Source organism: Stylophora pistillata, chromosome 10 (assembly GCF_964205215.1).
Source record: "Stylophora pistillata chromosome 10, jaStyPist1.2, whole genome shotgun sequence".
Taxonomy (NCBI): Eukaryota; Metazoa; Cnidaria; class Anthozoa; order Scleractinia; family Pocilloporidae; genus Stylophora; species Stylophora pistillata.
Window position 1 is genome coordinate 27678074 of NC_142528.1, and position 25927 is coordinate 27704000.

The 25927-nt window shown below is 39.3% G+C and overlaps 2 protein-coding genes and 1 pseudogene across 12 annotated transcripts in view; all 3 read right to left on the minus strand.

Annotated features, from left to right (window-relative positions):
- Positions 1-1942: 1942 nt before the first annotated feature.
- On the minus strand, positions 1943-16935 carry LOC111343775 (uncharacterized). Of its 10 annotated transcripts, XM_088736545.1 has the most exons (13): positions 16684-16935; positions 16006-16057; positions 14064-14112; positions 11597-12794; positions 10914-11033; positions 10339-10443; positions 10078-10119; positions 3851-7895; positions 3598-3669; positions 3306-3355; positions 2925-3073; positions 2663-2734; positions 1943-2357 (listed from the first exon to the last, which is right to left on the minus strand). In XM_088736545.1, exons 3-8 carry the CDS (start codon positions 14079-14081, stop codon positions 4324-4326), a joined length of 5055 nt encoding a protein of 1684 aa, XP_088592671.1. In that variant the 5' UTR covers positions 14082-14112; positions 16006-16057; positions 16684-16935; the 3' UTR covers positions 1943-2357; positions 2663-2734; positions 2925-3073; positions 3306-3355; positions 3598-3669; positions 3851-4323. The 10 variants fall into 10 exon arrangements, with proteins under 10 accessions (XP_088592671.1, XP_088592667.1, XP_088592673.1 ...); XM_088736541.1 differs by having other exon boundaries at positions 2663-3073; positions 14064-14109; XM_088736547.1 differs by having other exon boundaries at positions 2663-3073; positions 3873-7895.
- A 3259-nt stretch (positions 16936-20194) lies between these two features.
- LOC111344422 (zinc finger protein 862) lies at positions 20195-24658 on the minus strand. The gene is made up of 7 exons (XM_088736550.1): positions 24386-24658; positions 23517-23616; positions 21542-23426; positions 21247-21382; positions 20948-21093; positions 20746-20851; positions 20195-20664 (listed from the first exon to the last, which is right to left on the minus strand). Exons 2-7 carry the CDS (start codon positions 23587-23589, stop codon positions 20377-20379), a joined length of 2634 nt encoding a protein of 877 aa, XP_088592676.1. The 5' UTR covers positions 23590-23616; positions 24386-24658; the 3' UTR covers positions 20195-20376.
- A 23-nt stretch (positions 24659-24681) lies between these two features.
- LOC111319021 (uncharacterized) overlaps positions 24682-25927 on the minus strand; it is a 21464-nt pseudogene continuing 20218 nt past the window's right edge. Inside the window, exon 8 of the transcript XR_015992616.1 lies at positions 24682-25927. This exon is cut by the window's right edge and continues 2753 nt beyond it. The product of XR_015992616.1 is annotated as an uncharacterized LOC111319021 (transcript).

The window sequence follows — 25927 nt, forward strand, 5'->3', positions numbered from 1 at the left end:
CTTTTTTACCAAGTACGCCAGAAACAAAGAGAAACACTTGGTGGTATTTATCCATAACCTCCGCACGAAGGCTCAACTTCAAATCACGAAAGACGTTAACCTTCTCTTTCAGTAGCTTGTGTGCTAGGTATAATGCCGCCAAGTACTCTCGAAAAGTCTTGTGGAAAAAGTGATATTCGTGCTGGGGGTTAATCTTCCTGGAACTGGCTTCTTTAAAAATCAAACCAAGTTTACGAGCTGCCAAAGTTTTCATTGCATTTTCAAATTCTGCTAACTCTTCCTCTAGAAACGAAAGGCGGTCTTTCTGCAGACATCTCCAAGATAACTGCCCCAATGCTAGTAAACTATCTTCAAATTGCTCCTCTAAATCTTTGTCGTCAACAGCGGCTTTCACTTTATTTTTTGTACAATACCTTCGTAAAAGGCAACGAACAATAATATGATGAAGTTCAGTCCGAGAAGAAGGTAGATTACCTTCATAATCCTCAAAAACAACACAGAGAAGAAGCAGATTCAAAGGATTGCTAGGAAGTGCATGGAGGAAGGCATTTTCTTGGATTGCCTGAATTAGTTTAAGACATGCACATGTAAAACTGCAGTCAAAATACGCTTAGGTACGCATCTTTTGAAAAGCGAAAGTCCTCAACACTCTCAAATTTCTTCCCAGAGTTCCCAAAGGACTTTCTGTTTCCAAATATGGGGTCATATCAGCTGTTAATCATTCTAAAGACTGGACTTAAAGGTAAAAGGATTGTGGAACTCGTACAGCCAGTTCAAGTGGCTTTTTGATTCTAAAATCTTCCGTCAAATTTCAAATAGAAAGGAAGAAATATGGTTAAAACTTACGCCAGAAAATTTTGAATAAATACTTTATCTGCCGTTGTGTATCAAACAAGTTCTCGATTATTTTTCCCCTTCGCCCGCTTGGGTTAACAAGAGAAAAGAAAGGGGTAATAAGCTGGGAGGGGAAAGTGATTGGGTAGGAATTTTTTTTACCCGAAAGCCATTGGCATGTCACAGAATAGGAATTTGGCAAGTTGACACAAAATCTGCAGTACTGTGCTAGAAATTCGAAATACGGATATCATATGCAGATGTAGTTTCCCAAGAATGTAATTCAGCGAAATACATACCATTTTCAATGGAGGGTATATGAAAGAGGAAGAAATTAAGGTTAGGTCAACATGCGAGGACGGCTTTAAAGGCGAGTAAAATTAAACAGAACCGGTTTCCAACAAGCCAGCCAACGTGAAGTTGGATAGGCTTTAGTGGGAGTTTTCTTGAACTTCTACAAAAATCTGCGCAATTCCGACTAGTAACCGGTTTCTTTTTAGTTACAAACACGATGGCCCAGAGGTCTAGCTGTTTTCACTAACCGTAATGGCTGGTTTTCTCTCACGCCGGAGCTGTACCCGGGTGTGTAATGAGAAGAGCAAAGCATTACCAACCAATGAAAATTAAACAAAAGGGCGCTGAAGCAGTGCATGGCGATTAGGACTTCGTTGCTTACGATCAAATAAAAATTAGATTAGGAGGGTGGTAAGCCACCGGATGGCAAGACAAATGGCAGTCTGGTTGGTTGGTTCTTCCGTTTCAGCTTGCAACTCCAACAATTCAATTTTCATTGGATAAGAAGTGTAGAAAGAAAATGGAGACCGTGACCTTTTTTTTTTTTTTTTTTTTTTTTTTTTTTCTGACTGCAATTCTGTCACGTATTTCGATTTTCACTTCCCGACGTTGCCGCCACATCAGGGTATAATTCACTTAATCTTAGCACTGAGCTGTCATTGCTGCATGCTGAATAATTCTCGCCAAATCTTTCTACTTTATAATAAAACTGTGGAGTAAGAATGATACAAGCCCTTCTTTGTGACAAAATCTTGAATTTTTTTCCCCTTTGCTCCCATTAATCACCTTTCAATACAAAGATTGAAGAGTAATGTTATAATCCTCCTTACAAATTTATTACATATCTTAAAAAAGGTTATTGAACTAATCGTGGTAGTGAAGTGCTATCGTCTGACTCACGATGAAGTCACTTCCAATGTTAGTCGCGATGAGGTAGACCGTGTTCCTGTCTCCTTAGGAAGGAATAACATAAATTACCACGAAAAATTTTCACTCTACTTTACAACTGGTTAAATAATAGAAAATGTTACACAGTAGTCGTGTATTTTCTTCATCCATCACTAAACTTTAAAAGCGCCAATGAGCCTAATAACACTAACAAGATTTGCCTATGTGTCTTAAAAACTGTTTCCATCAGTTGGTAAGAAATAATGTGTCACTTGGCTTGTTCCTGGTTAAGATACTCTCGGATTCTCTTGGACCATTTATGGTCAGCTGGGATATGAAGGCTGCAAAAGAAACAGTAACAAAGTAATTGAAAAACAGAGTAATAATTGACGAATTGGAAGGATCTTATCCAACGGGAAGAATCTAACCCAGACCTGCGGATTTCGCGCTCAGGTGCTCTACCACTGGGCTGTAGATAATTCAGCGGTTTACTACCATGTATGGATGGTTAAAATTTAATAACCATTGCGTATACTTCTAAGATTAGCTTTGTCACAAAGACTGTGTGTACTTCGAGGATAAGCTTACAATCAATACCGTTCAAAAAATCATTTCATTATGCATTATAGACACAAGTCTAACTTACCGTTGCGCTAATGGTGCTTTTGATTTCGAAAAACTTATGTTAAAATCTAACTCCACGAAAAAAGCGTGGTACCTGTCGTAAAAGAAAGCTAAATCAGTTTTATGATATGAGAAAATACCTCTCACTTTGTGGCATACAAGAATAAACCTTATGTTAATTTTAATTTGAAACGGTCCAGCCCCTAATAATTCTGAGTTTTAGCAGCATAACCCCTCCTGTCACGTGTCTTCTAACGTCATATCCAATCATAGACCGTGCTTACGTCATGTGGTCATCAACCCTTGGTGACAGAGAAGTCCAAATCTTTAGTTGCGACGACATAAAAAAGCTTCTTTGGAAATCTTCCTTTTGGGAGTATTGAAAAGCAAAGGCTTCTACTCTAGAACACCTCTACGGCCAAAAGTACTAAATCTAAGATGCGAGCACAGAAAAAAACTTTCACATACAAAACAAAAACACTTTTCAAATCAGAGGTAAACTATGAAATTCACAAAAATACCAACAGATGCGAACCTTATAATGAGTACAAAACAAAAATTAGGAGCGAAAATAAGAACTTGAACGAGTAACGATTTTCAGGTCCAATAAATACCATACCGTTATTTACACAAATGGTAAACGGATCATATCAATTTTCTCTCACCGCATCGTTGTAATTTAACCACAGAGTATCACGGCCATGAGCCTCTACAACTAAAAAAGTTGACAACAATCATGATTTTGACTGTTCTGGCTTCATCATAATCCTCAGATAACAACACTCTTTTCTAATTCATCTTCGTCAAGATGAATAACCTCCACATTTTTCAATGAAATTACTCTGACTTTTGTTTCATATCGTTCTGAATTTCCTAACCTTTGGTTTCCCAAAAGGCAGCTGGACGCTATCTATCTAAGGTCTACACCGCGATAAAATGTTTGAAATTTGTGGTTACCTCACTGTGTCACCGGACTCCACGTAACGGTGCCTGGTTAAAGTAAAAGGTGGCATCTATCGCATATAGTACCTGAGATGAGTATAAAAAATCAAACGAATCTGAATATGTCTAATTCATACCAAAGTAAAAACTGCAAATCTCACTGAAATTAGAAGTCATACCACGCTATATAATTTTCTTTTTTTGTTTAAGCGCAGAATAGCCTGTCGCGAAAAGCCTGGTGTTGATTTAAGTAAAGTGAATAACTTACCCTCTGCAAAGGATCTTCTAACCTCCTAGAATGTCAAGGACTCCGCATGCGTCATGTGGTCTTTAACCCGTCATCACGGAGTCGTCGGAGTCTTTCATTGCCAGGATGTAACATACATTATTCAGGAGTCTTCGTTTGTTGTACAGCAGTTTGGTCCAGCTCAACTGAAACATGTCCACGCCATTCATTTCTATGACGAGTTTAAAAAACAACATTCAACCAGTGAGTGCCCTCATCTCACAAGGATTGCATTCCTCCATGTGAAATTGAGAATCATACCCAGTCTCCTCTCCCATCAACGTAATTGTTGAATGTAGTTACTGACGAGCTGTTCCAGATCAGATTTGCAGTCTTTGTAATTGTAATCATTGAATGTAAGACAAGTGCGCCACAAGCTCATGTTAATGTACTCAGTCAGTGTTGAGAATGTTTAAAAGATATGCTGTTCGCTAAGTCAGACCCATTTAAGTTTTTTAATTTCTCTCACTGAACACATTCACTTCAAGACAAATTCTGATTGGTGATTCTTTCATTTCCAAAGCTAGATTTAATTCGTGTATCCAGTCTTTATAGTCTTCATATGAGTTGCAGCGGTAGTTAAGTGCAAGATTCAATGTGGCAAGTGACGTGTTTTCTGATAAAAAACGAAACAGAGGGTCCCCCAAGTCTCCACTCATCTCACCGCAGTTATTGACTGAAATATTTAGCGTTGTTATTGACATGTTTCGTTCCAAACCCATCGGCGGTCCAACCGCCCACATTTTGCCTATTTTCTCGTAGTTGTTGACCATAATACTGAGCGTGGTTAATGACGTGTTTACCTCCGAATCTCCCAACAAAACACCTAAGGAGTCAACGTCATACAAGTCACTGTAGATGTTCTCTGTAATACTCAGGGCGGTCACTGATGTGTTTTCTTCCAAACCAAGATACAGTAAAGCCTTCCAGTCCAATTCCATTTCAATGTAGATGTTCAATGTAATACTTAACGTGGTTATTGACGTGTTTCGATTCAAACTATCCCACAGACAACCTATCCAGTCGCCTCTGCGTCTCCCTCTGTATTTGTTGACTGTAATACTCAGCGTAGTTATTGACGTGTTCTGTGCCACACCACTCCACAGACCACCCAACCCGCCTTCCTTCCAGCCACTGTAGTCGTTGAATGAGAGGCTTAATGTGGTAAGTGACACGAATTTCGCCAAAACGTCGCCAGCACTACATCCCAAGTCCACTTCACTTGAGTTACTGGGATTATCCAAGTTCAGACTCAATTTACTTACACGCGAGCAGATAGACTCGAATTTTGTAAACGCTTCTTTTAATGACGAAGAATCGACTCCATATAACTTAACTTCATCGCATCTTTTGTCAACTACATTCACGTCTTGGACATTTAAAGTAAAGGCAAATGTTTGATTGCATTTAAGTGATTGAAGGATGCTGTTTCCATCTCTCGTCAACTCTCCCCGAATGTTGATATTTAAGTCGGACAGTGGGCATGAGTTAACTTTGTCAAAGTTCTCAGCCAAACAGGTAGCAACACTATCTGTTACTCGTCCGTGGATATTCAAATTAACACAGGAAACTCTTGATGCTATCAGGAGTTTGCATAAATCACTTGCTCCACCGCAACTCAACTCTCCCCACATGTTTACAGTAAATGAATGCAGTTTAAACGCGCCAACTCTTTCATTTCGAACAGGACGAAGACAGGCCACCTGTTGAGTTGTTATTTTGCCAACTACGTCCGGTTTAATTGTAAGAGACATGGAAGACGACCTTTTAGCAGCATAGAGAGCCTCACAAATATTTACCCAGTTGTCAGGAAGTCCTCCAAACACTTTTAAATCCAGTGACTTTAAAGCACTATTTCCTAGAACACCCATTTTTAACGAAGTGAAAGCAGAGCAGCTGACGCTTCCATGAACAATCAATGTAAGGGATTGTAAGAACGGCTTAGTTGCGAGTCCTTCGCCGATTGAAGTCGCCAATGAATCGTGCATATCTCCATAAATAGCGAGGCTAAGAGATTTAAGCGATCTCTTCAATAACAATTGTTTCAAAGGCTTTTTTTCACTTTCCCTTACCGAGCCACTGATCTCCAGAACAACAGATGTCAGCAGACTTTCTCCGGACAATCCCTTTTCAAGAACAGTCGTCCAATTCTCACCAAGCAGTTTTAAAGTCACGGTTTGTAGTGCTTTGTTTGCGGCTAAACTGTCACCAATAGCAACAGCCTCCTCCGAGGAAAAAGGAAAATGTCGTTCAAAAGTAAAGGAATGTAAAGATAAGTTCACTTGAAGTGCACTACACACAGCTGGTGTTATGTCTATTTCTTCATAAAAATGAGAAACGACAATAGTTTCTAGGTTTGAGTACGAGGCTAGAAATTTATCACAATCATCACCAACTCTGCAACCCCAATCTTCAATATCAGGATAATCATCAAATCCGGGCGGTGCTTGGGCATACGAATCGAATGCAGTAAGATGAACAGGTAGTTGTAATTGTGTGAAGCTCTTGCAAGCATTTACAACAGATAGGAACGCTATCAATGAGTTCTCACTCATGTTAATGAATATTGACTGAGGAAACGGGACATAAGAACAAAGAGTAACTGCGATTTGTTCAGCATTTCTATTTTCACTGAAACACTCACTGAAGAAAGTCGCCTCTTGTCCAGTGCAATTCGGCCAGTCCCAATGTTTCATCTGCAGATTCTCACCAATGTGATCAAACAGAGTAACAGCATCTTCACCCAGTATGCCAGACAGAAAGATAAACACTTGATTGTAGTTACCTGTAAGCTCCTCATGAAATTTTAACTTCAAATCACGAAAGACGTTAACTTTCTCATTCAGTAGCTTGTGTGCGAGATATAATGCCGCCAAGTACTCTTGAAAAGTCTTGTGAAGAAAGTGATATTCGTGCTGAGGGTTGATCTTCTTGGCACTGGCCTCTTTAAAAACCAAACCAAGTTTACGAGCTGCCAGAGTTTTCATTTTACTTTCACATTTTGCCAACTCTTTTTCTCGAAATGAAAACCGATCTTTCTTCAAACACCTCCAAGCTAATTTTCCCAATGCTAGCAAGCTATCTTTAAATTGTTCCTCTAGAGCTTTGTTATCAGCAGCGGCTTTCACATTGTTTTTGGCACAATACCTTCGTAAAAGGCAGCGGACAATGATTTGATAAAGTTCTGTTCGAGAAGAGGGCAGATTGCCTTCATAATCCTCGAAAGCAACACAGAGAAGTAGCAGATTCAATGGATTGCTCGGGAGTGCATGCAGGAAGGTGTTTTCTTGAATTGCCTGAATAAGCCACTCTCCTTTTTGTTCATCGACACGAACAAAGTGCTTTCTAATGTATTGGAAAGCGTCTGCTTCGGTGAACCCCATAATTTGAAGAAGAACAGCAAAGTTTCCATTCTGCCGCATTAAAATTCCTTTTTCTTGACGAGATGTAGCCAATATATGGCAAAATGACCAACGTTGTCTATCTAGTAACTCGTTTACATGGTTTTCAGCTGTTTCGGGAAGCTCATCAAGGCCATCCAAAACGATCAAGATGCTCGGCTGATTATGAATGTCCTCGATGTAATGTAGCAGCCTCTTCTTAGCCTCTTTCTCCATATCATTGGGGAAGAGCTGATTAAATATGGCTTTGCTTATACTCCCCCGGATATCTCGGCATTTCAGCAGCAGCAGAAGTTTAAAAACTGGGAAACTGGATTCCTTTGGGATTTTTTTGTTAGCCCAGTCACGAGAGAATTTAAGACAAAAAGTTGTCTTTCCAATTCCAGGGCTTCCTTCCACTAGAACCATGGCGTCATCGCCTTTGTTCAGAGTGTTAAAGATGTCAAACATGTTCACTTCATTGTCTTCCAACTTGGAATCAGTTATTCTTCTTGAGACGATTGACAATCTTGTATAAACATCGTCAAGACGTAGCATGAAATTGCTGTCCCAAAAGAGTGGGTTTATACGAGCCCGTCTGTTGTATTCTCTTTTTAGAAATTCCGTAAAAAACGAAAGAGCACGATCTACAAAAAAAACAGATTAAAACAAAACGGTAAACTTCCATACTATTTCCAAGTGACTTTTCTGATGACTAACCTTGCGGTTATTTAGTAAATAAACCCCTTCGGGTGGCTGGTATGTCGGATGATAATGTCCGCTGATAATGTCAGCTCATAATATCCGCGGCTGAAAGATTGTCCGAAAAATGAATATTTGGCCGAGAGGCGAAGCTTCGAGGGAAAATATGAAATTTTGAGGACAATCTCTCAGCCAAGGACATTATCAGCCGACATACCTGGAAGCCAGAACGGGGTTTATTTATTTTATAACCCTCCTATTAATTTTCACATCGCAATTAAACTGCGCGTAAACACAGTAAAAAAAGCCAGTGGTGATCTGGTGGCGAATGCGCGTGATTGACGCAAGCAAGCAAAAAAAAAAAAATGAATTTGGTTTCCTTCCATGTAAATAGCAGAACGCAAAAGTTGAAACTCTTGTGTTGACTATGTTTCTTCTTCATGGAAAAAATCCGAGGACAAATATCGACGCAGACGGGGGTTATTGCGTGATAACTGTCCTGTGATTTTGCACCAGGTGACGTGAAGTAACCAATAAAATCGCGCCAAAATTAATGGTGGGTTATAATTAATAATTATTCCACGAGCGCGCGTTCGATATGAGATGATAGATAGCCAACGAGGCGCGTAGCGCCGAGTTGGCTATAATCATCTCATATCCAACAAGCGCGAGTGGAATAATTGTTTTATTAAAAACGTTAAATTAAATTATTAAATTTTATTAAATTCTTAGCTCCCTTTTAATCTTAAGCTGAAACGTACGCTTGCCATATTTGTAGATTATGGTATATTAGCTGATATACCATAATGGCTAAGCCAATAAAAAGTCTTGAATTGCATTATCCAATGATCTAGTTTTTAATAATTACAGTTATAACTTTTGATTACGCAGTTTATGGTGGGAGTATTTCATGCATTCACATTGAACAACACACATGTTAATAAACAGACAACAAGGCATTCATCCCTGTAAGTTACTCAAGTACTTTAAAGTTTAGCAACTGAAGTTCTAATTGTGGAAAACAATAATCCCTCTTTTTCTTTGTTACTTGCATACAACTCCTGGTAATTGTGAAGAACAGCTCCTCTCCACCGAGAGTAATGGCCAACTGCCAGCTGACAGTTGGCTGACACTAAACCGACAGGCCACCGATAGGTAACCAACAGGTTAGCGACAGGTGGTGAAATAGCTCTATTAGACACCATATGTCCACCTTACAAAACTGATTAGAGCAGACATGTGCATTTTTGCATTTAAAACTCATCCCCTGAAATAGAATTGTCTGGTTATGAGTAAAAAACATTCCTTGTTTAACCATGTAACTCGAACCACTCATAAGAACTTAACCACAATGTTGATTGAGTGGGATAATGAATCTGTGCAACACAGATGGTGGCGAGGTGATTTAAACACAAAATAATTAACAATTATTCCACAAGCACGCGTTGGATATGAGATGATAGATAGCCAACGAGGCGCGTAGCGCTGAGTTGGCTATAATCATCTCATATCCAACAAGTGCAAGTGGAATAATTGTTTTATTAAAAACGTTAAATTAAATTATTAAATTTTATTAAATTTTTAGCTCTCTTTAACAAATGGTAAACACCACAGCGTACACTATTGAGTTATGGATGCACGCGGGAGGTTGCTAAGCACGAAAGAAGCGTAAGAGTCGCTCGAGGCGACAGCCGAGAGCGACTCTAGCTTCTTGAGTGCTTAGCAAACCTCCCAAGTGCATCCATAACTCAATAGTGTACGCTGTGGTGTTTACCATTTGTTTTATAACATAACATTGATACATTGTAGCTAAAGAGTTCCCGTTTATTTAACAAATCTTACGCGACCAGAAAAAACAAGCGCGCGCGGAAAAATAGTCTTTGCATTTGCTCACGTCAGCAGCGTACACCCATGGGCAAATGGGGAACGCTAAATTGACCAATCAGAGCGCGCGCTTTACTTTGGTTATGTTATAATTTAATTTTAAGCTGACACGTACACTTACCATATTTGTAGATTATGGTATATTGGCTGATATTCCATAGTAGCTAAGCCAATAAAAAGTCTTGAATTGCATTATCCAACGATCTAGTTTTTAATAATTATAAATATTTGCTAAAAATTCACCTTCACACAGATCTCCTTCCTCAGATGTTGGGTTTTTATGACCTGGAAAGAGGATAAAGAGACATTTAACCCCTTGCCGTTCTCTACAGATACATAGACCTGGCCATGATCAAATGAACTCTCCATAGTCAAGAGAAAATAAACTACAATTGGTCCCCAAGAGGATAACATTGCAAGACACAATTACTGCTAAACTAACAATATCTTTTCACATCTCTGAGTAATGGTATAAGCACTGATATTCATTGTAATTTAACTCACTCTGAATGTGTTTTCTCTGATAACTGATTTTGTCAGGAGCTGAGGGAAATTGTCCATATTCAACAGAGGAATCTTGGAAATAGCAACCAGAGGAGCCTTCCAGGGCTAAAAATGAGAAATAACATGATTTTGTTGGGGGTCCTGTTTCTCACACGCTGAATACTTAAATGTATTCTGATTTTTCCTGGAGTTCAGACACCTTTCCAACTTAAAGGCTTTGGTGACTTTCAGTGCTTTCTGTTACCATTAATGGGACTTGTCTGGTGTTTTCTATGCTGTAGAATCAAATTAAGCTCTTGGTTTCAAAATGATGCAAAACAACAATTTGATCAAGGTTTTTCGTGGGTAGTTTTCTTTGACCTTTCATAACACACAGTGCACTCAACTCATTTGTCTGCCATGACCCATACAAACACAGTTTAAAATTTTTCATTTGCACTATATGATGAAAGTGCATGGTTCACAAATACATGCAAAATCCAATCAATCACCAATAACTGCTATACTGTGCTTGCAAATTAATTATGAGTTGCAGTATTTGAAGAAGTTAAAACTTGATAATTGTATACAATTACCACCAGGCTGATTATGAGGAGTCAACTCTTGTCTGATTCTCTTGGAAGGTTGATCAGGAGTGGCAAGGGATGATGGTCTCTTACTCCTAACTGGTGATGTTGCCCTGATTTCTGATGACCCTACAAGACCAAATGTACATGTATAACACAATAATACAGAACATTTGAATTAGCTATGCTTCTTCCATAAGAAGATAAAATGACGTATAAAAAAAAATGTTCCCAGTGGCAAACCTTTCTAGAGATTTCTATAGCACTTGACACCTTGATGTGATAATGTAGCTTAAGTCCCAGGTAAAAATGCTAGTCTGGCCAAATGGTTTATTTGAAATTCCACATCCCACCTACCCCCAATAGATATCCTTAGCACTTTACCAGCACTCACTCAAGTATACGGTCATGTATTTATTTGAGCACCCTAACCCAAGTCAGACCTCAAGCCCACACCTTTCAATCTGGAGTTAAGTCTCCCTTTGAAATCTTCCTCAACCACTCCAAAAATAGCTGGCCAAATGCAAGACTTTACCATCATCATTAAAAACCTTAAATGTTTACAGCATGTATGGGTACACAACTCTATATCTACAGTGTATCTGTACATGTTATAACAGTGTATTGCACAACATAATTTCATTGTTATTAAATTTAAAAATATCTATTATTATAAATGAGAGCTTATTTACCAAGTGCAAGGTTCTGGATCTTTTCCACAAGGATCTTGCAAGGTCTCTCCCACTCATATGTTTCGTGATAAAAGTCACGAAGAACCTTTGACTCCCTGAGGCGTACTTTCCTATGTTTTTGACGTACAGCTTTGATTTCTTTGGCCCAGTCTCTAGGATCTTCCAAGTCTACCACACACTGCGAGCCAAAAGGTACTTCCTTCAGAGCTACTCCAAGTCCTGAATTACCACTGACAAGTACTGGCAGACCAGCAGATAAGGCTTTAAGAGCAGGAAGTCCATAGCCTTCACTCCTCGAAGGCATTATGGCAAGATCCACCTCACAGAACAAGTTGGCTAGCACTTCTCTGCTGTCATTAGAGCTGCAAACAATTAGCTGATTACGATTGATGCCATGCTGAAGCAACATTTCAGCTATTTCCTCTCCTTTTTCTTGTTGTGAATAAACAAACCTTAGTCTGTAGGATTTGTCATTCAGCTCAGCAATTGCTTTGACAGCAATGTCAAAACCTTTCACATTGAAATCTTTACAGCTGTCTCCATTTCCAATCACTAAAACACAGAATGTCATCCTCTCTTCCACTGCCTGTTCTATGTCTAGAAATTCAGAGAAAATGCCAGGGGTGAGATCAAAAACATTTTGCTCCTTTTTAACAGAACGAAGGTAGCGTTTATAAGCATCTGCCAGCTTGGGTCCTATTGCTACAACCTCATCAGAAAGCTGACAAAGTTTTACTTCTGCCTTTTGCTGTTTTTCTCCTTCTGAAATGTTCCTGTAAATTCCAAGCTCTTCTGGGGCAGTGTGGACAACCTGAATCCATTTGCAATGGTGATGTTTTTTGATGAACTGCACTTGTTTGCCAAGAGTTACCCCATGTCCTAGAACACAATCCATCACATGTCCATCTGGAACATTGATCAACCAGTCAACTGGATTCGATCCAACCATTTCTTCAGCTTCAATAAGCTGAACATCATGACTTTCTGCATTTCTCCTGTCTTCTTCACTGCACCGAGGAAGAAAGACACTAACTTCCACATTGGAGAATTTTGCTAACTGGATGGCCAGCTCTCTGCTGATGGTTGACAAGTCTCCATCAGTTGAGGATCTCCACTCACTACTCAGCAAGGTGACTTTCAGTCTCCTGTTTTGCAGTCCTTCCTGTGATGTAGAGGCTTCACTTTGAGTGGCAAATTCCTTCAAAAGAAAAGCAGCCAAGATTTAGAATTACTGTATTCAGAGTTAACACCGTAAAACATGTTCCCTTACTTTATAATTTTTAGTGTGAATATGTTGATATACATGTAATAGACTTGCCATTGAGTTCTTTGTATACTAACAAAGTTAGAGATAACTTGCATTAACAGGAGCACAGGATTAACTTAAAACCACTCACACCTAGTTAGGATGTTATTGTCTGCAGAATGTGTATACACAAAAAACCTGGACTTTCCTTTTAATACTTAATGCAATTTTTCATTGAGAAACAGTCCAATAATAAAATCTTGACAATGAATAGTTTATCCTTGGTCATGAGTCAATAAGGACTGTAAAATTCAAAGAGCTAAAACAGACCAAAAAGGTACATACACATATCATGGTTTTAAAAGAAAAAGGGTTTCTCTTGCATGTGATTCTGACCTAGACATGTTCTTTATTGAATAGCCCAACTATCTTTAAAAATCATGAAAACAATTATACATGTATCAGGGCTCGACACTAACGATAGCCCACTAGCCACAGACTAGTAAAAATTAAGTTTTGGCAAGCGGTTTTCAATTTCCACTAGCCAGTTTGGCAAGTAAACAGATTGAAATTATCGTAACATCTAAAAACATCTAAGATGTCACTAGCCACTTAAATTGGCTAGTAAGTTGCAAAGTTACTGTCGAGCCCTGCGTATTATTTGTTCTAAGTCATTGAGAGTTTCAAGACACATTATACACCTGTTATTTAACCTGTTCACATTAAGTGCTATGGAGAAAACAGTTATGAATGTATGCGTGTCCAGACACATCACAATTCATAATGGAATGTACTGGACTGTTCAAAACAAGTGCTTTTTTTCTTTTTTTTTTTAAGCCAAGAACTAGCCAAAAACATTATATGGAGCCATTATCAAAAGATAACGGATGTACAAGCACACATGTAACACTATTTAATAATTATAAACTTGACTTGCTGATTTTTGTGACTTTAAAGACACCACCACTCAACGAAAACCATTACCCTTTGTAGAGTTGGTTCATCAAATAAATGTGCTCAATGTTCTTAATTGTGCTTCTCATTTCCCTATGACAAACAGTTCATTAACATATAACAAATGGGTTATGCAAATTTGCTCAAATAACACAGAAAGGTATTAATTTTATAGTGATGACTTTAAAGAAAAAGCATTAATTTCCCTTAATTAATTACAACTTCAAAGCTCTGCAAAATTATTAAATTATAAGTTATTACTTTTACCTTTGACAGCCCAGACATCACAGGAAACCTTTAATGTTGAATGGTGCTGCTGGAAGAAAATTTGCAAAGGCAAAAATTAACTTCACTTATCTCAACAAAAAGAAGGACTTTCATTTGAATTACTCATTTGTCTCAATGTCAACAGATGTACACCTTAATTACATGTAAATTCAATTAACAATTGGTTCATATGTCAGCGTGCGTTCATCAAGATGAAGCACGCGGGAAGTTTGGAGAGCACAAAAGATGTGTAAGAGTTGCTCGAGGCGTAACTGAGAGCAACTCTGGCTTCTTGAGTGCTCTCCAAACTTCCCAAGTGCTTCATATCTCGATGAACACACAGCTGATGTATGAACCAATTGGTTTATAACATTTTCAGTGCTGTAGTTTATGTATAAAGGGCAAAAATTCCCTCTCCTACACTTCAATGCATTGTTTATTTTGTTTTGGAAAAGTACTTTGCCATGCTTCAATGATCTTGTCTCAAATTGGTCAAAAACTGACAGGTGAATTCATGCGTGGAAATGAAGTTAAAGTTTCGAAATGAGATGAAACTGGTGATTGTTTTGTTTTCCCTTTCTCTGGGTTCTTTCTCAGGAGTTAAAAGATCCATTCCCAAAGAAAAAGAAGGCAGATCTTCATCCCCTTGTTCGCTTGTTGCCATGTCTAGTTTAATTTTTTTGCGGAAGTTTTTCCCATTTTTTAATGAAAAATGCTGAAGTCACTCGCGAGAAAAAAATTTTTTCATGAGGCATTTGTTTACTCACATCACCAGTGTGCACAATGGAAAATTGAAGCACGCTCGCGCTATTGAATTTGATTGCACGAATTTACAAGCTATGTTATAATACAGATTATGAAAAAGGGAAATGAGAAGTGATTCACAAATACATGTAAAATCCAATCAATTACCAATAACTGCTATACTGTGCTTACAAATTAATAATGAGTTGCAGTATTTAAGGAAGTTTAACCAGGATTCAAAAAAACACTTAAATCAAGTTAAATCAGTAAAATAACGACACCAAAAGGAAACAACACACATAGAATAAGGTAAGCCATTTTTATTTAATATTTTTACTTTTAACTATCTCCATGGATATCTTGTAGAAAATCCCATACAAATCCTTATAAATCAACATGCAAATTTTGTTCCTTGTGTGGTTCTCAAAGAGAGCTTGGGCCGCCTGTGGTGTACCATGAACCAATGAAATGACATGCATGATTATTGTCAGTACAGGCATAAATTATCCCCTAGTCATGGAATCAAAATATGGCATCCAATTAGAATTACCATTGTTCTGGACTTACTAGCCTTGTCTTCACGTGGAAACACAAAGGGATTATCCCACGTGTGAGAGGCTAGTACGTCCAGAACAATGCAAATTCAAATTGGACACCATATTTCGATTCGGTGTATTGACAAGCACTTGTTCAATGGGATTAATTGCACAACACACACCCTCTAGTATCAGGCTCTAGGAGTTTCACGTTTCATTTCGTGTTTCATTTTGTGTTTTCACTTTGAGCATACACCAGAGATTTGGTAATGTATTGTTTATATTTCTTTCCACCAACCTTTCCACTCTGGGTGATTTTGCATGATGTCAGGGGGTGGCAGAGAAGTTTATTAGGCAATCATTGCCTAATGTTTACCTTTTGTTTGTATTCTTAATATACATCTGTTTGTGCCAAAATGCAAGTTGTGTTTTATCTGTGTAAGGGAGGCTTAGTTGGGGAATTGGGGTAAGATTGGCCCATCACATCTCTTAAACAAGCATGGTGACCTATGTAGTCACCAAAAGCCGACTTCTGTTTGATTTGACAATCACTTGAAGTGTGCTTTTCTTGTTATCTCAAATGGGTGGTAACTACTTCAAAACTTAGTAAAACCTCTAACATATTTGCATCTGTAAAACATCAATAAAACATGAATACTTACCACATTCCGTTGAAAGGGTTCTTTAGGAAAGTTAATCCAGACATCGACATGCCTGAGTGAGATGAAAATAATCAAAGGCCACATTACGATAAGATTTCAAAGATTACTTAATGGTAAGGGAAAATTGAAATAATTCTCAATATTCTGGATGAGTCTGTTTCTTCTTTACCATTTACTAGAGTTCCAATGATTCACAAAATGCAGATATGAAGACAACAGAAAGTGTACCATATAACCCCATACATTAATTATGCATTCCACTTCGTTGTCTTTCACGACAAAACTTTAAAAACAAAGTCTACTAATCTGAATGCATAATTAATGTATGGGGTTATATGGTACTCTTGCCCTAAAGTCTCTTAAATAATATAAAAAGTCTCATTCTTTCAGAACACTGCTTGAAGCCTGAACAATGAAAAGGTCTTCCCGCTTTTTGCTCAGACATTTCTCACCTAAGTTGTAAAAGTCGGCAATCTCTATAACGACCGGAACCCAAAATGGCGGGGTCACGCTATTTATCAGAGCAGCAGTAGCCGTCATCATGCAATCCAACCGGCTGTGATTTGAAATACATTCTAGGAGACATTCAAATTGATTCCAAATAGCACAACTACTAAGCAAAATATCTCTCCTCCTATGCAACGTGTCCACGAAACGATCAAACTTCAGCTTAATTACCTTCGATAAGCAGTCAGATCACAGTCTGACAGCATAAGCTGCCCAAAACACAAAAGTTGCAACTGCTCAAGAATCTTCGCTCAACGCCCGGCTGACTGGCTAGCCACAGAATGATAGACACTCCACATTGAGATTCTAAATCACCCCATAATTAAGACATACATAGAAGAAAAATTAACTTGAGTTAATATTTACGCTTTTGTGTGTGCATCTTTTGAAGGGCGGAAGTACGCTACACTCCCAAGAAATTCCTACCCAGAGTTCCCACAGGATTTTTATATTTCCAAATATGGGGTCAACTAATGTGATCTAACAAACCATTCTAAAGACTGGACTATAAGGCAAATGGATTGTGGAACTCCTACAGCCAGTCAAAGGCACTTTTTGATTTAAAAATCTTCTGTTAATTTTTAAATATAAAAAAAGAAAGACAATTAAAAATTGTGCAACAAATTTTGAATTAATACCTTTTACTTGCTCCTGAGTACCAAACAAGTTGTTGATTGTTTACCCTCGGGGCGGGGGGGGGGGACTCCCATCTGAAACAGACGGGGATTCTCGTTGGAAATTTCAAATTTAACCCCTAAATGAGACCATTTGGGCGTGGCTTAAGCAAATTTGACCCCTAAAAGAGACTGCTCATGTTCATGCATTGTCTCTTTGGCACTTGGTAAAATAGAAAACTCAGTTGAGGTAATACAAAACAAGTTAAAAAGAAAATTTTACTTCTGTTTCTCTTTGCGTAGTTCTGTATTTCTTCGAGGAACTCTAAACGTGACCTTAGCGGCTTAAAATATTGGCACTTTGCCTGGAACACCCTAAGCGAGACCAAAATCCAAAATTTACACCCCTAAGCGAGATGACGAGCATCCCTGTCTGCTTCATATGGGAATCACCCCCCCAGGGGTTTTTCCCTTCGCCTGCTTGGGTTCCACGTACTCAGTGATAGTATAAATAGAGAAGGATAAAAAGCTTGGAGGGGGACTGGTTGAGTCGGATCTTTTTATCTGAAGGCCCTTGGCATATCACAAAATCGAAATTTGGCAAGTTGAAACAAAATATGTTGTACGAGCAATTCGAAATTTGATAACATATGCAGATGTAGTTTCCCACGAAGGTAAATCAGCATAAAACATACCATTTTCAGTGGTGGGTGTATGAAAGAGAAGGAAATAAAGGTTGGGTCAAGGAGCATCCTCAAATAAAACTTTGTTGAGGATTCCTGACGGCATCAAAGATAGAGAAACAAAGGTGCACTGAACATATCCATATTCTCGTACCCAGACCAAACGGACGCTGAGTTTGAATGTTCAAAGTTTGAATGTCGAAAGTGAATGTCGAAAGTGAATGTCGAAAATGAATGTCGAAAGTGAATGTCGAAAGTGAACGTCGAAAGTGAATGTCGAAAGTGAATATCGAAAGTGAATGCCACATGTGAATGTCGAAAGTGAATGTCGAAACTCTGAACGTCGAGAGTGAATGTTCATACCCTGCTGGCAGAGGCGTTTATTTGTTAACTTCCCCTACTGTCCACGTAAAAATAAAGTCCTCTGCACTCGGCCTGTTAACTCTTCTTCAAGCATGCGCAGCCTGTTGCTTAGAAACAAATTAGTTCCCGGTAGTACTCGCCATAACTGTGATTGTGGGCTCACATTTGGTCTTCCTATATTGCTAAATAGGATGCGTGTGCATAAAAACGTGTTTAAAACAGGTTCTGACCGGTTTGGCAAATCAGATTATCCACAAACTTTGATAATTCCCAGGCGCATGCTTGAAAAAGATTTAACAGGCCAAGCGCAGAGGACTTTATTTTTACGTGGACCATAGGGGTAGTTAACAAATAAACGCCTCTGCCAGCAGGGTAGAATGTTCAAAGTTTGAATGTCGAAAGTGAATGTCGAAACTTTGAACGCCGAGAGTGAATGTCAGAATTGATATTTCAACCGGCAAATTGTCGAATTGAATGTTGGAATTGACGAATCGAATGTCTGAAATGACGAAGTGAATGATCAATTGACAAATTGAATCTTTGAATTGCCAAGTGGGACGTTTGAATCTTTGAATTGCTGAATGGTACGTTTGAATCGCAGAATTGAGTGTTTGAAGTGATGAATTGAATCTTTGATTTGACGAATTGGACGTTAGAATTGCTGAGTTGAATGTTTGAAGTGACGAGTTGAATGAAGTGACGCATTGAATGCTTGAAGTGACGAATTGAATGTTTGAAGAGATGAATTGAATGTTTGAAGTGACGCATTGAATGTTTGAACAACAAGTTTGAATTTTGGCGGGGATGGATACCCATATCTGGATGGGTCTGTTTCTTCTTACTCATTTGATTCAGAGTTAAAGTGATTCACGAAATGCAAATACACAGACAACAGTACAACGATTAGCAAATTGCCGAGAAAAAATGAACACGTAAATCCATATTCCTTACAACTCTTCAAACTGTACAAAAATTCTCTTCCTCCAAAGACAATGGATAAAGCTTGAATGACGACAAAGCTCTTACACTTTTCGTTTAGTCATTTCTGACATAACAGTTTGCTGGATCGCTTATTTCTAAATCGACCAGAGCCAATAATGCGAAGTCACGCTATTTATAGGAGCAGCGGTGGTTGTCATCTATGATCCAACCAGCAGTGATTCGAAACACGCTTTCTCACGAGAGAAATTCAAAATGATTCCAAAACATGTACAACTACTGAGCAAGATACCTCTCCTCATGGAACCTTTCCATGAAACTAACGGAACAACTTCACAATACCCGGCCACTCATGCCCTTTATAAATCGAGTGGTCCCGTGGTCCGCAGTCCGAAGTCAGCTAACAAATAAAATGTACTTGCTAAGATAAAGAATGAAGTGCTACCGCTGTCCGCCCTAACAAAGTCGATAAATAAGTAGTAAACTAATTTATAAACTCAAGTGATAACGTGGTCCGCACTACCGAAGTGGATAAATAAGTAGTAAAGTAATATTTAAACTCAAGTGCTACCGCGGTCCGCACTCCCGCAGTGAATGAACAAGTATTAAACTAATTTTTAAACTGAAGTGCTACCGCAGTCCGCAGTACCGAAGTGGATGAATATGTATAAAATGAAGAGCTACCGCTATCCTCACTACTGAAGTAGACGAATATGTAGTAATGTAATTTTTAAACTCAAGTGCTACTGCGGTCCGCACTCCCGCAGTCGATGAATAAGTATTAACTAATTTTTAAACTGACGTGCTACCGCGGTCCGCACTCCCGCCGTGGATGAATAAGTATTAAACTAGGTGTTAAAATGAACCAGGGTTTTCCTTTTCAAATAAAGTTTAAGTCGATAAAAGTAAAGCAGGCGGAGACAATTTGGGCGCGTAGCGCTCAACATGAGCGCCGAAGGCGCGAACTTCTAGGGGGGTCCGGGGGCATGCCCCCCCCGGAAAATTTTGAAAAATTAAGTGCTCTGAGACGCAATCTGGTGCATTTTGGTTGCCCAAATGAAGCAGATGAACAGGCTTCACAAACACAAGAAATGACAACGTATTTAATAAAATGCAGCCCTTTTCTGTTACATCATATGAAATTTTGCAACAAAAATACGAATATGACCTATTTGATTCATCAATCACATAAATCTTTTGAGATATTTTAGCTAATAATTATCTAATAAAGCAGTCAGATAATTCAAGGCGAGAGTGGGGCATGGCTAAAACTCATCCTCAGAAACAGAGTCAAGGCCTGAATCTTCGTCTGATATGTTTTGTTCTGTGCAGTCTTCACCAGCCAAACCTAAGCTCTCTGCGACTATCATCTCTGCTTCTTGTTCTTTACTCTGTTCTTCTTCCTCCGCCTCCTTATTCAAGTCAATTACTATGTCAGTTTGGGTTGCAGCAGAGAAAAAGGCAGCACGTGGTAGTTCCGCATTCTCCTTTGGGGGTTGTCGTGGCTGGTTCACTCGTTTCAATTTGTACCTTGATTTGTCATTCAGCCAATGCTGTGAAGAAAGATAGCATATCTAAATGGAAGACGCTACATCAACAGCTAAAGGGAAAGTGACAATTTAATGAGCCTGTACCTTTGTAGCATCTTGAATTATGCTGTCTGCGTCAGCCAAGGTTGGTCCATTAATGGAAACTTGTAGGAGAACATTCAACATGTCATCCTTAAGCAAGCTTCGTAGCCTAAAATAAGGAAATTTCATATAGGTGTCAGGAGAAATAAAGCAAAATATAATTTTATTTTATTCTACTGATAATAACAATGCTACGGCATATTACCTTGTCTTAATTCGCTTTACAGCAGAAGCCCCCCTCTCTGGCCAAGCATTTGTGACAGGGGCTGAGTAGCAAATCTCTGCGACTTCAGACAGCAGTGGGTACTGTTTCTGAGACTGGCATAGCTGCCTCAAAGAAAACTCCATGTCCTGAGTGAGAAAACGGGAAAATGGTAGTCATTATCAATACAGTAACACGAAAGTTATACGAACATTAATACATTCTGACCACTCCTTTTAGGGCTGTGTACACTGCAAATGTTATTATCTTTCTCGTGGTTTTCAAGTTCATAAATGACCTACCCCCTGAAAGTCAATGAGATCAAATTTGAAACGATGCCATTCTGCCATGAACTGGTCCACATCATTACTGAAAAAGTGTTTGGCCAACAACATCACATCTGCCTCCCCATAGCTTTTGAAGTCCGGATGTTCCTTTCTAGATTAATACCGATAATAATAAAAGCTTCATTAGTACTGCAAACTAGCTGAGCTGATTTTCAAAGGTTAAAATTGCATTTGCATATTACTAAACTAAGTGTAACTTCATGAATTGTAACGGAAATAACCCTCTCACTTAATAGATAAAAATACATACCTAGGTATAAGCCCTGGATGGAAAACTTTAAAGGCAGAGAAGATGTCTTGACATTTGGAGAACCGCTTGTCGATGTTCTGAATCAAACTTGTCACATATTTAACTTTCAGGTTGGCCAATCTTCGCTCATCTGATTGTGTAAGCTCAATGTTAGTAGCAGACAGGGGACCATTCCTAAGATCAGCCGTGAGGTTTTTGATGAACTCTGTTTTCTTTGCTTCCTCTAGTAGCTGATTCAGTTGGGCCTTTGCGTAGCCAATGCTGCCTTTAATGTGGGCATATGACAATTCGCCTTTCTGAAAGGTCTTGCTGAGGGTACTAAGAATGGGAAGCACCTCACCAAGCAGATATAGGGTTCCAAGGAAGTAGCCTGAGTACATCTTTTTGTACAGTCCTCCAGCTGTTGCACTTTCGGGTTCCAGCTCCTTTAGAGCCAAGAGGAGGGGGTAGATGCACTTCTTGACAGATTTCACTGATGCCTCAAAGCTAAGCCAGCGGGTCTTGCATGCTTTCTGGAGCTTTGTTGCCACGGCCTTTTTCCCTTTTGCACTTAGTTGTACGGTGTTGACGTTGGCTTGTATCTTGATGAAAGTCGCCATTTTCTTGGGCGAGTTTTCAAGAAGCTGCCAGACCTGCCTAAGGCAGTTGTGAACGTTGTCGATGTATTTCACATCGTCTTCTTTACTGGTATCAACAGTTGCCAAAGCTAGTCTATGACAGACGCAATGAAAGGTGAGAATTGCAGGGAAATCTCTGCGAAGAAGTCCAGCCAAGCCATTTTGTTCTCCTGTCATTACTGATGCACCATCAGTACAGACTGAGGCAAACTTTCTGGTGTCTAGGGATTTATTTTCCAAACCTTGAAGCACAGCTGCCTTTATGGTCGGAGAATTCGCACTAGAGCTTTCGCCACTCAAAAGGTTAGTTGTAAAAAGGAACTTGGTGTGTTTAGAGGCTTTCTTATCTACATACTGGATGAAGCAGATCATCTGCTCTTGAACAGCAATATCTGTAAGGTCGTCTATGAGCAGTCCAAAACATCTGGCGGCCTGAGCATCTGGCAAAAAGGAGTTACAAACCGCATCTCCCAATGCTAGCATCATTTCTTTTTGCACTCGTTGACTTCTGTGTTGGAAGTACTTGATCTCTTCACCCCCTTGCAACGCTACAAGCTCATTTAGATGGGCTGCTTTCCTATTCGATATCTCCTCTTTCATCAGGAAATATAGATTACGCATGACGCTTTCAATTGTTTTTGCCTCCGCAGCTTTTCTGTTGCTGACTTCTCTCTGGAAAATACTTCCCCTCTGTGTGTGTTCAAGTTGGATAACTTCATTGTGTGTTCTACTGTTGAGATGCCCCACCAATGCCGAGGACTTGAACCTCACTGAGGGCTCTGCAGAGAATTTCTCTTGCTTATTTTGTGTAGAGTGGACATTGTGCTTCTTGCACAGGATACAATACACCCCTTCACCTTCTACAAACACAGGCCACCAGTATCCGCTTGCTGCACAGTAGGCAATGTCAGCTTTGCATAGCCATGCGTGATTAAACAGCTTTTCTTTCTTCTTGCCCTTGTTTGCTTCTAGCTGCCTGGAAATCTCTTCTCTACTGAAGGTACAACCCGCATCACAGATATCGTGGTGATGAATTCTTGATTTCTCTCCAGGAAAAAGGTCTTCCAACATCTCTTGTGTAGGCATTTTAGATTGATTATCCAATGGTTTTTTGCTTACGTTTGTTACAGGCACAGCAGATGGACTTTTTTCTACTGAGGGAACTTTTTCCACATTATCTGCTGATGTGTAAGGCAACGGAGCACATCTATCATTAGAGTCAGCTTGTGGTGCATCAGACTGTGTGAGATCTGCAGATGTGGATGCATCTGATGAAAGAAAGTTACTGTTATGTTAAGATAATGAAAAGTGTAATTGTATTTATACAGTAAATAAGTGTTGTCAAAATGTTTTCTTGCCTGACACCCGTTGTTTTTTGGTGAAAAATGTCTGAATCCCGGCCTGTTTGGAACATTGTCTCTTTTGGCTCATGTTCGAGAACTACACTGTGATGTTGCACTGCAAAAGTAATGCATAATAATAATGATATCTTTACTTATATAAGAAGTCAAGGATATAATTTATCAACACCTCCAATAGGCATCGTTTTTTCTTTACAACCAAAGAGAGTCTGGAAGTTCGCTTGCAGCCTCAAAACAGACTGGGCACGACTGGTTCCAAATATGGCACGTTGATTATGCAATCGAGCACATGGCGACAAACAGCGACAAACAACAACAAACAAAGTGGTTGTATCGTCGCCCGTTCATCCCTCAGGCAATACCGGGCACGTTACTAATAAATATTAATGTAAAACAACACTCGAATCGATCTGGAAGAATTTCACATCAAGATATTAACACAAGAATCAAACAGATCAAAGGTGAACAAAAACACGAACATCACAAAAATATTTCGCAATTTTATCCCGCACGATCGGCTTATCACTTTACTTCGGTTTATAGCTTGACCCGAGATAATATTTTTTATGCTTTCGCTTGGTGAGAATAAGTAGTTCCTAGTTAAAGTATATCTGTTTAAACTAAAACAGTGAGAAGCCGAGAAGTCAAGAAGATAATTGACCTTTCAAATAGTGATTAATTATTGTCTGCGTTAAATTTATTTTGCTTCGAATTCACGAAAGCTAAATGAAGCGTATTTGAAATGAAAAGGCGACACACCTCATAAACAAAGGACCATTTTGGTTTAATAAATTGCGATGAAAGCGCTACATTTCATTAAGTGATGAATATTTATGAGAAATGAAGAAATAAAACAATTTACGTACCTTGAAGGGATGCCAGTGATGCGTGACTTGACAACGCAAACTTGCATTAATGAACGTCACGTACCAGTACACGCGTAAAAATTCCTCTTCGTTTTCGCGAGTTTCTTCGGAGGAAATATGTACTCCTCATCGATTTCCGTTTCTTGCACGTCATTGTCAGACAACATACAAAGCGTTTATTCTTTATCTAAAATATTTTAAATTATTTACCAGCAAGGATGCTTTTAGTTGCCGGCGACGGAGCCGTTCGCAGGCGGCGAAAATCGCCGGTCGCCGGCCGAAAAGGAAAACCCTGGTCTTTAATCCGTCATCACGGAGTCATCGGAGTCTTTCATTGCCCGTATGTAACATACATTATTCAGGAGTCTTCGTTTGTTGTACAGCAGTTTGGTCCAGCTCAACTGAAACATGTCCACGCCATTCATTTCTTTGACGAGTTTAAAAAACAACATTCAACCAGTGAGTGCCCTCATGCCACATGGATTGCATTCCTCCGTGTGAAATTCAGAATCATACCCAGTCTCCTCTCCCATCAACGTAACTGTTGAATGTATTTACTGACGAGCTGTTCCAGATCAGATTTGCAGTCTTTGTAATTGTAATCATTGAATGTAAGACAAGTGCGCCACAAGCTCATGTTAATGTACTCAGTCAATGTTGAGGATGTTTAAAAAATATGCTGTTCGCCAAGTCAGACCTATTTACGTTTTTTCATTTCTCTCACCGAACACGTTCACTTCAAGACAAATTCTGATTGGTGACTTTTTCATTTCCAAAGCTTGACTGAAATTGTGTATCCAGTCTTTATAGTCTTCATATGAGTTACTGTGGTAGTTAAGTGCAAGATTCAATGTGACAATTGACGGGTTTTTTGATAAAAAAAAAAACCAGACCGTTCACCCAGCCTCCACTCATCTCACCGCAGTTATTGACTGAAATATTTAGCGTTGTTATTGACATGTTGTCTTCCAAACCCCGCGGCGTTCCAACCACCCAAACTCCGCGTATGTTCTTGTAGTTGTTGACCACAATACTGAGCGTGCTTAATGACGCGTTTACCTCCGAACCTCCCCACCAAACAGCATCGTAGTCATCGCCATACATGTCACAGTAGATGTTCTCTGTAATACTCAGGGCGGTGACTGATGTGTTTTCTTTCAAACCACAATACAGTGCACTCTTCCAGTCCGTATCCATGCCACAGTAGATGTTCCATGTAATACTCAGCGTGGTTATTGACGTGTTTCGATTCAAACTATCCCACAGAGCAGGTATCCATTCGCCTGGGGCTTCCACTCTGTAGCTGTTGACTGTAATACTCAGCGTAGTTATTGACGTGTTCTGTGCCACACCACTCCACAGACCACCCAAAATGCCTTCCTTCCAGCCACCGTAGTCGTTGAATGAGAGGCTTAATGTGGCAAGTGACACGAATTTCGCCAAAACGCCGCCAGCACTACATCCCCAGTCCACTTCACTTGAGTTCCACGGGTTATCCCAGTTCAGACTCAATTTACTTACACGCGAGCAGTTAGACTCGAA

Excerpts from the sequence above, each read along its gene's own strand:
- LOC111343775 (XM_088736541.1), bottom strand. Across the intron at positions 11,034-11,596 it reads GATCCAGAACCTTGCACTTG|GGTCATCAGAAATCAGGGCA; the intron begins GTAAATAAGCTC and ends TTGGTCTTGTAG. Across the intron at positions 10,120-10,338 it reads TCAGAGAAAACACATTCAGA|GTCATAAAAACCCAACATCT; the intron begins GTGAGTTAAATT and ends TCCTCTTTCCAG.
- LOC111344422 (XM_088736550.1), bottom strand. The coding sequence starts at position 23,589 with ATGAGCCAAAAGAGACAATGTTCCAAACAGGCCGGGATTCAGACATTT. Across the intron at positions 23,427-23,516 it reads CAAAAAACAACGGGTGTCAG|ATGCATCCACATCTGCAGAT; the intron begins GCAAGAAAACAT and ends TTCTTTCATCAG. Across the intron at positions 21,094-21,246 it reads ATCTCATTGACTTTCAGGGG|GACATGGAGTTTTCTTTGAG; the intron begins GTAGGTCATTTA and ends TTTCTCACTCAG.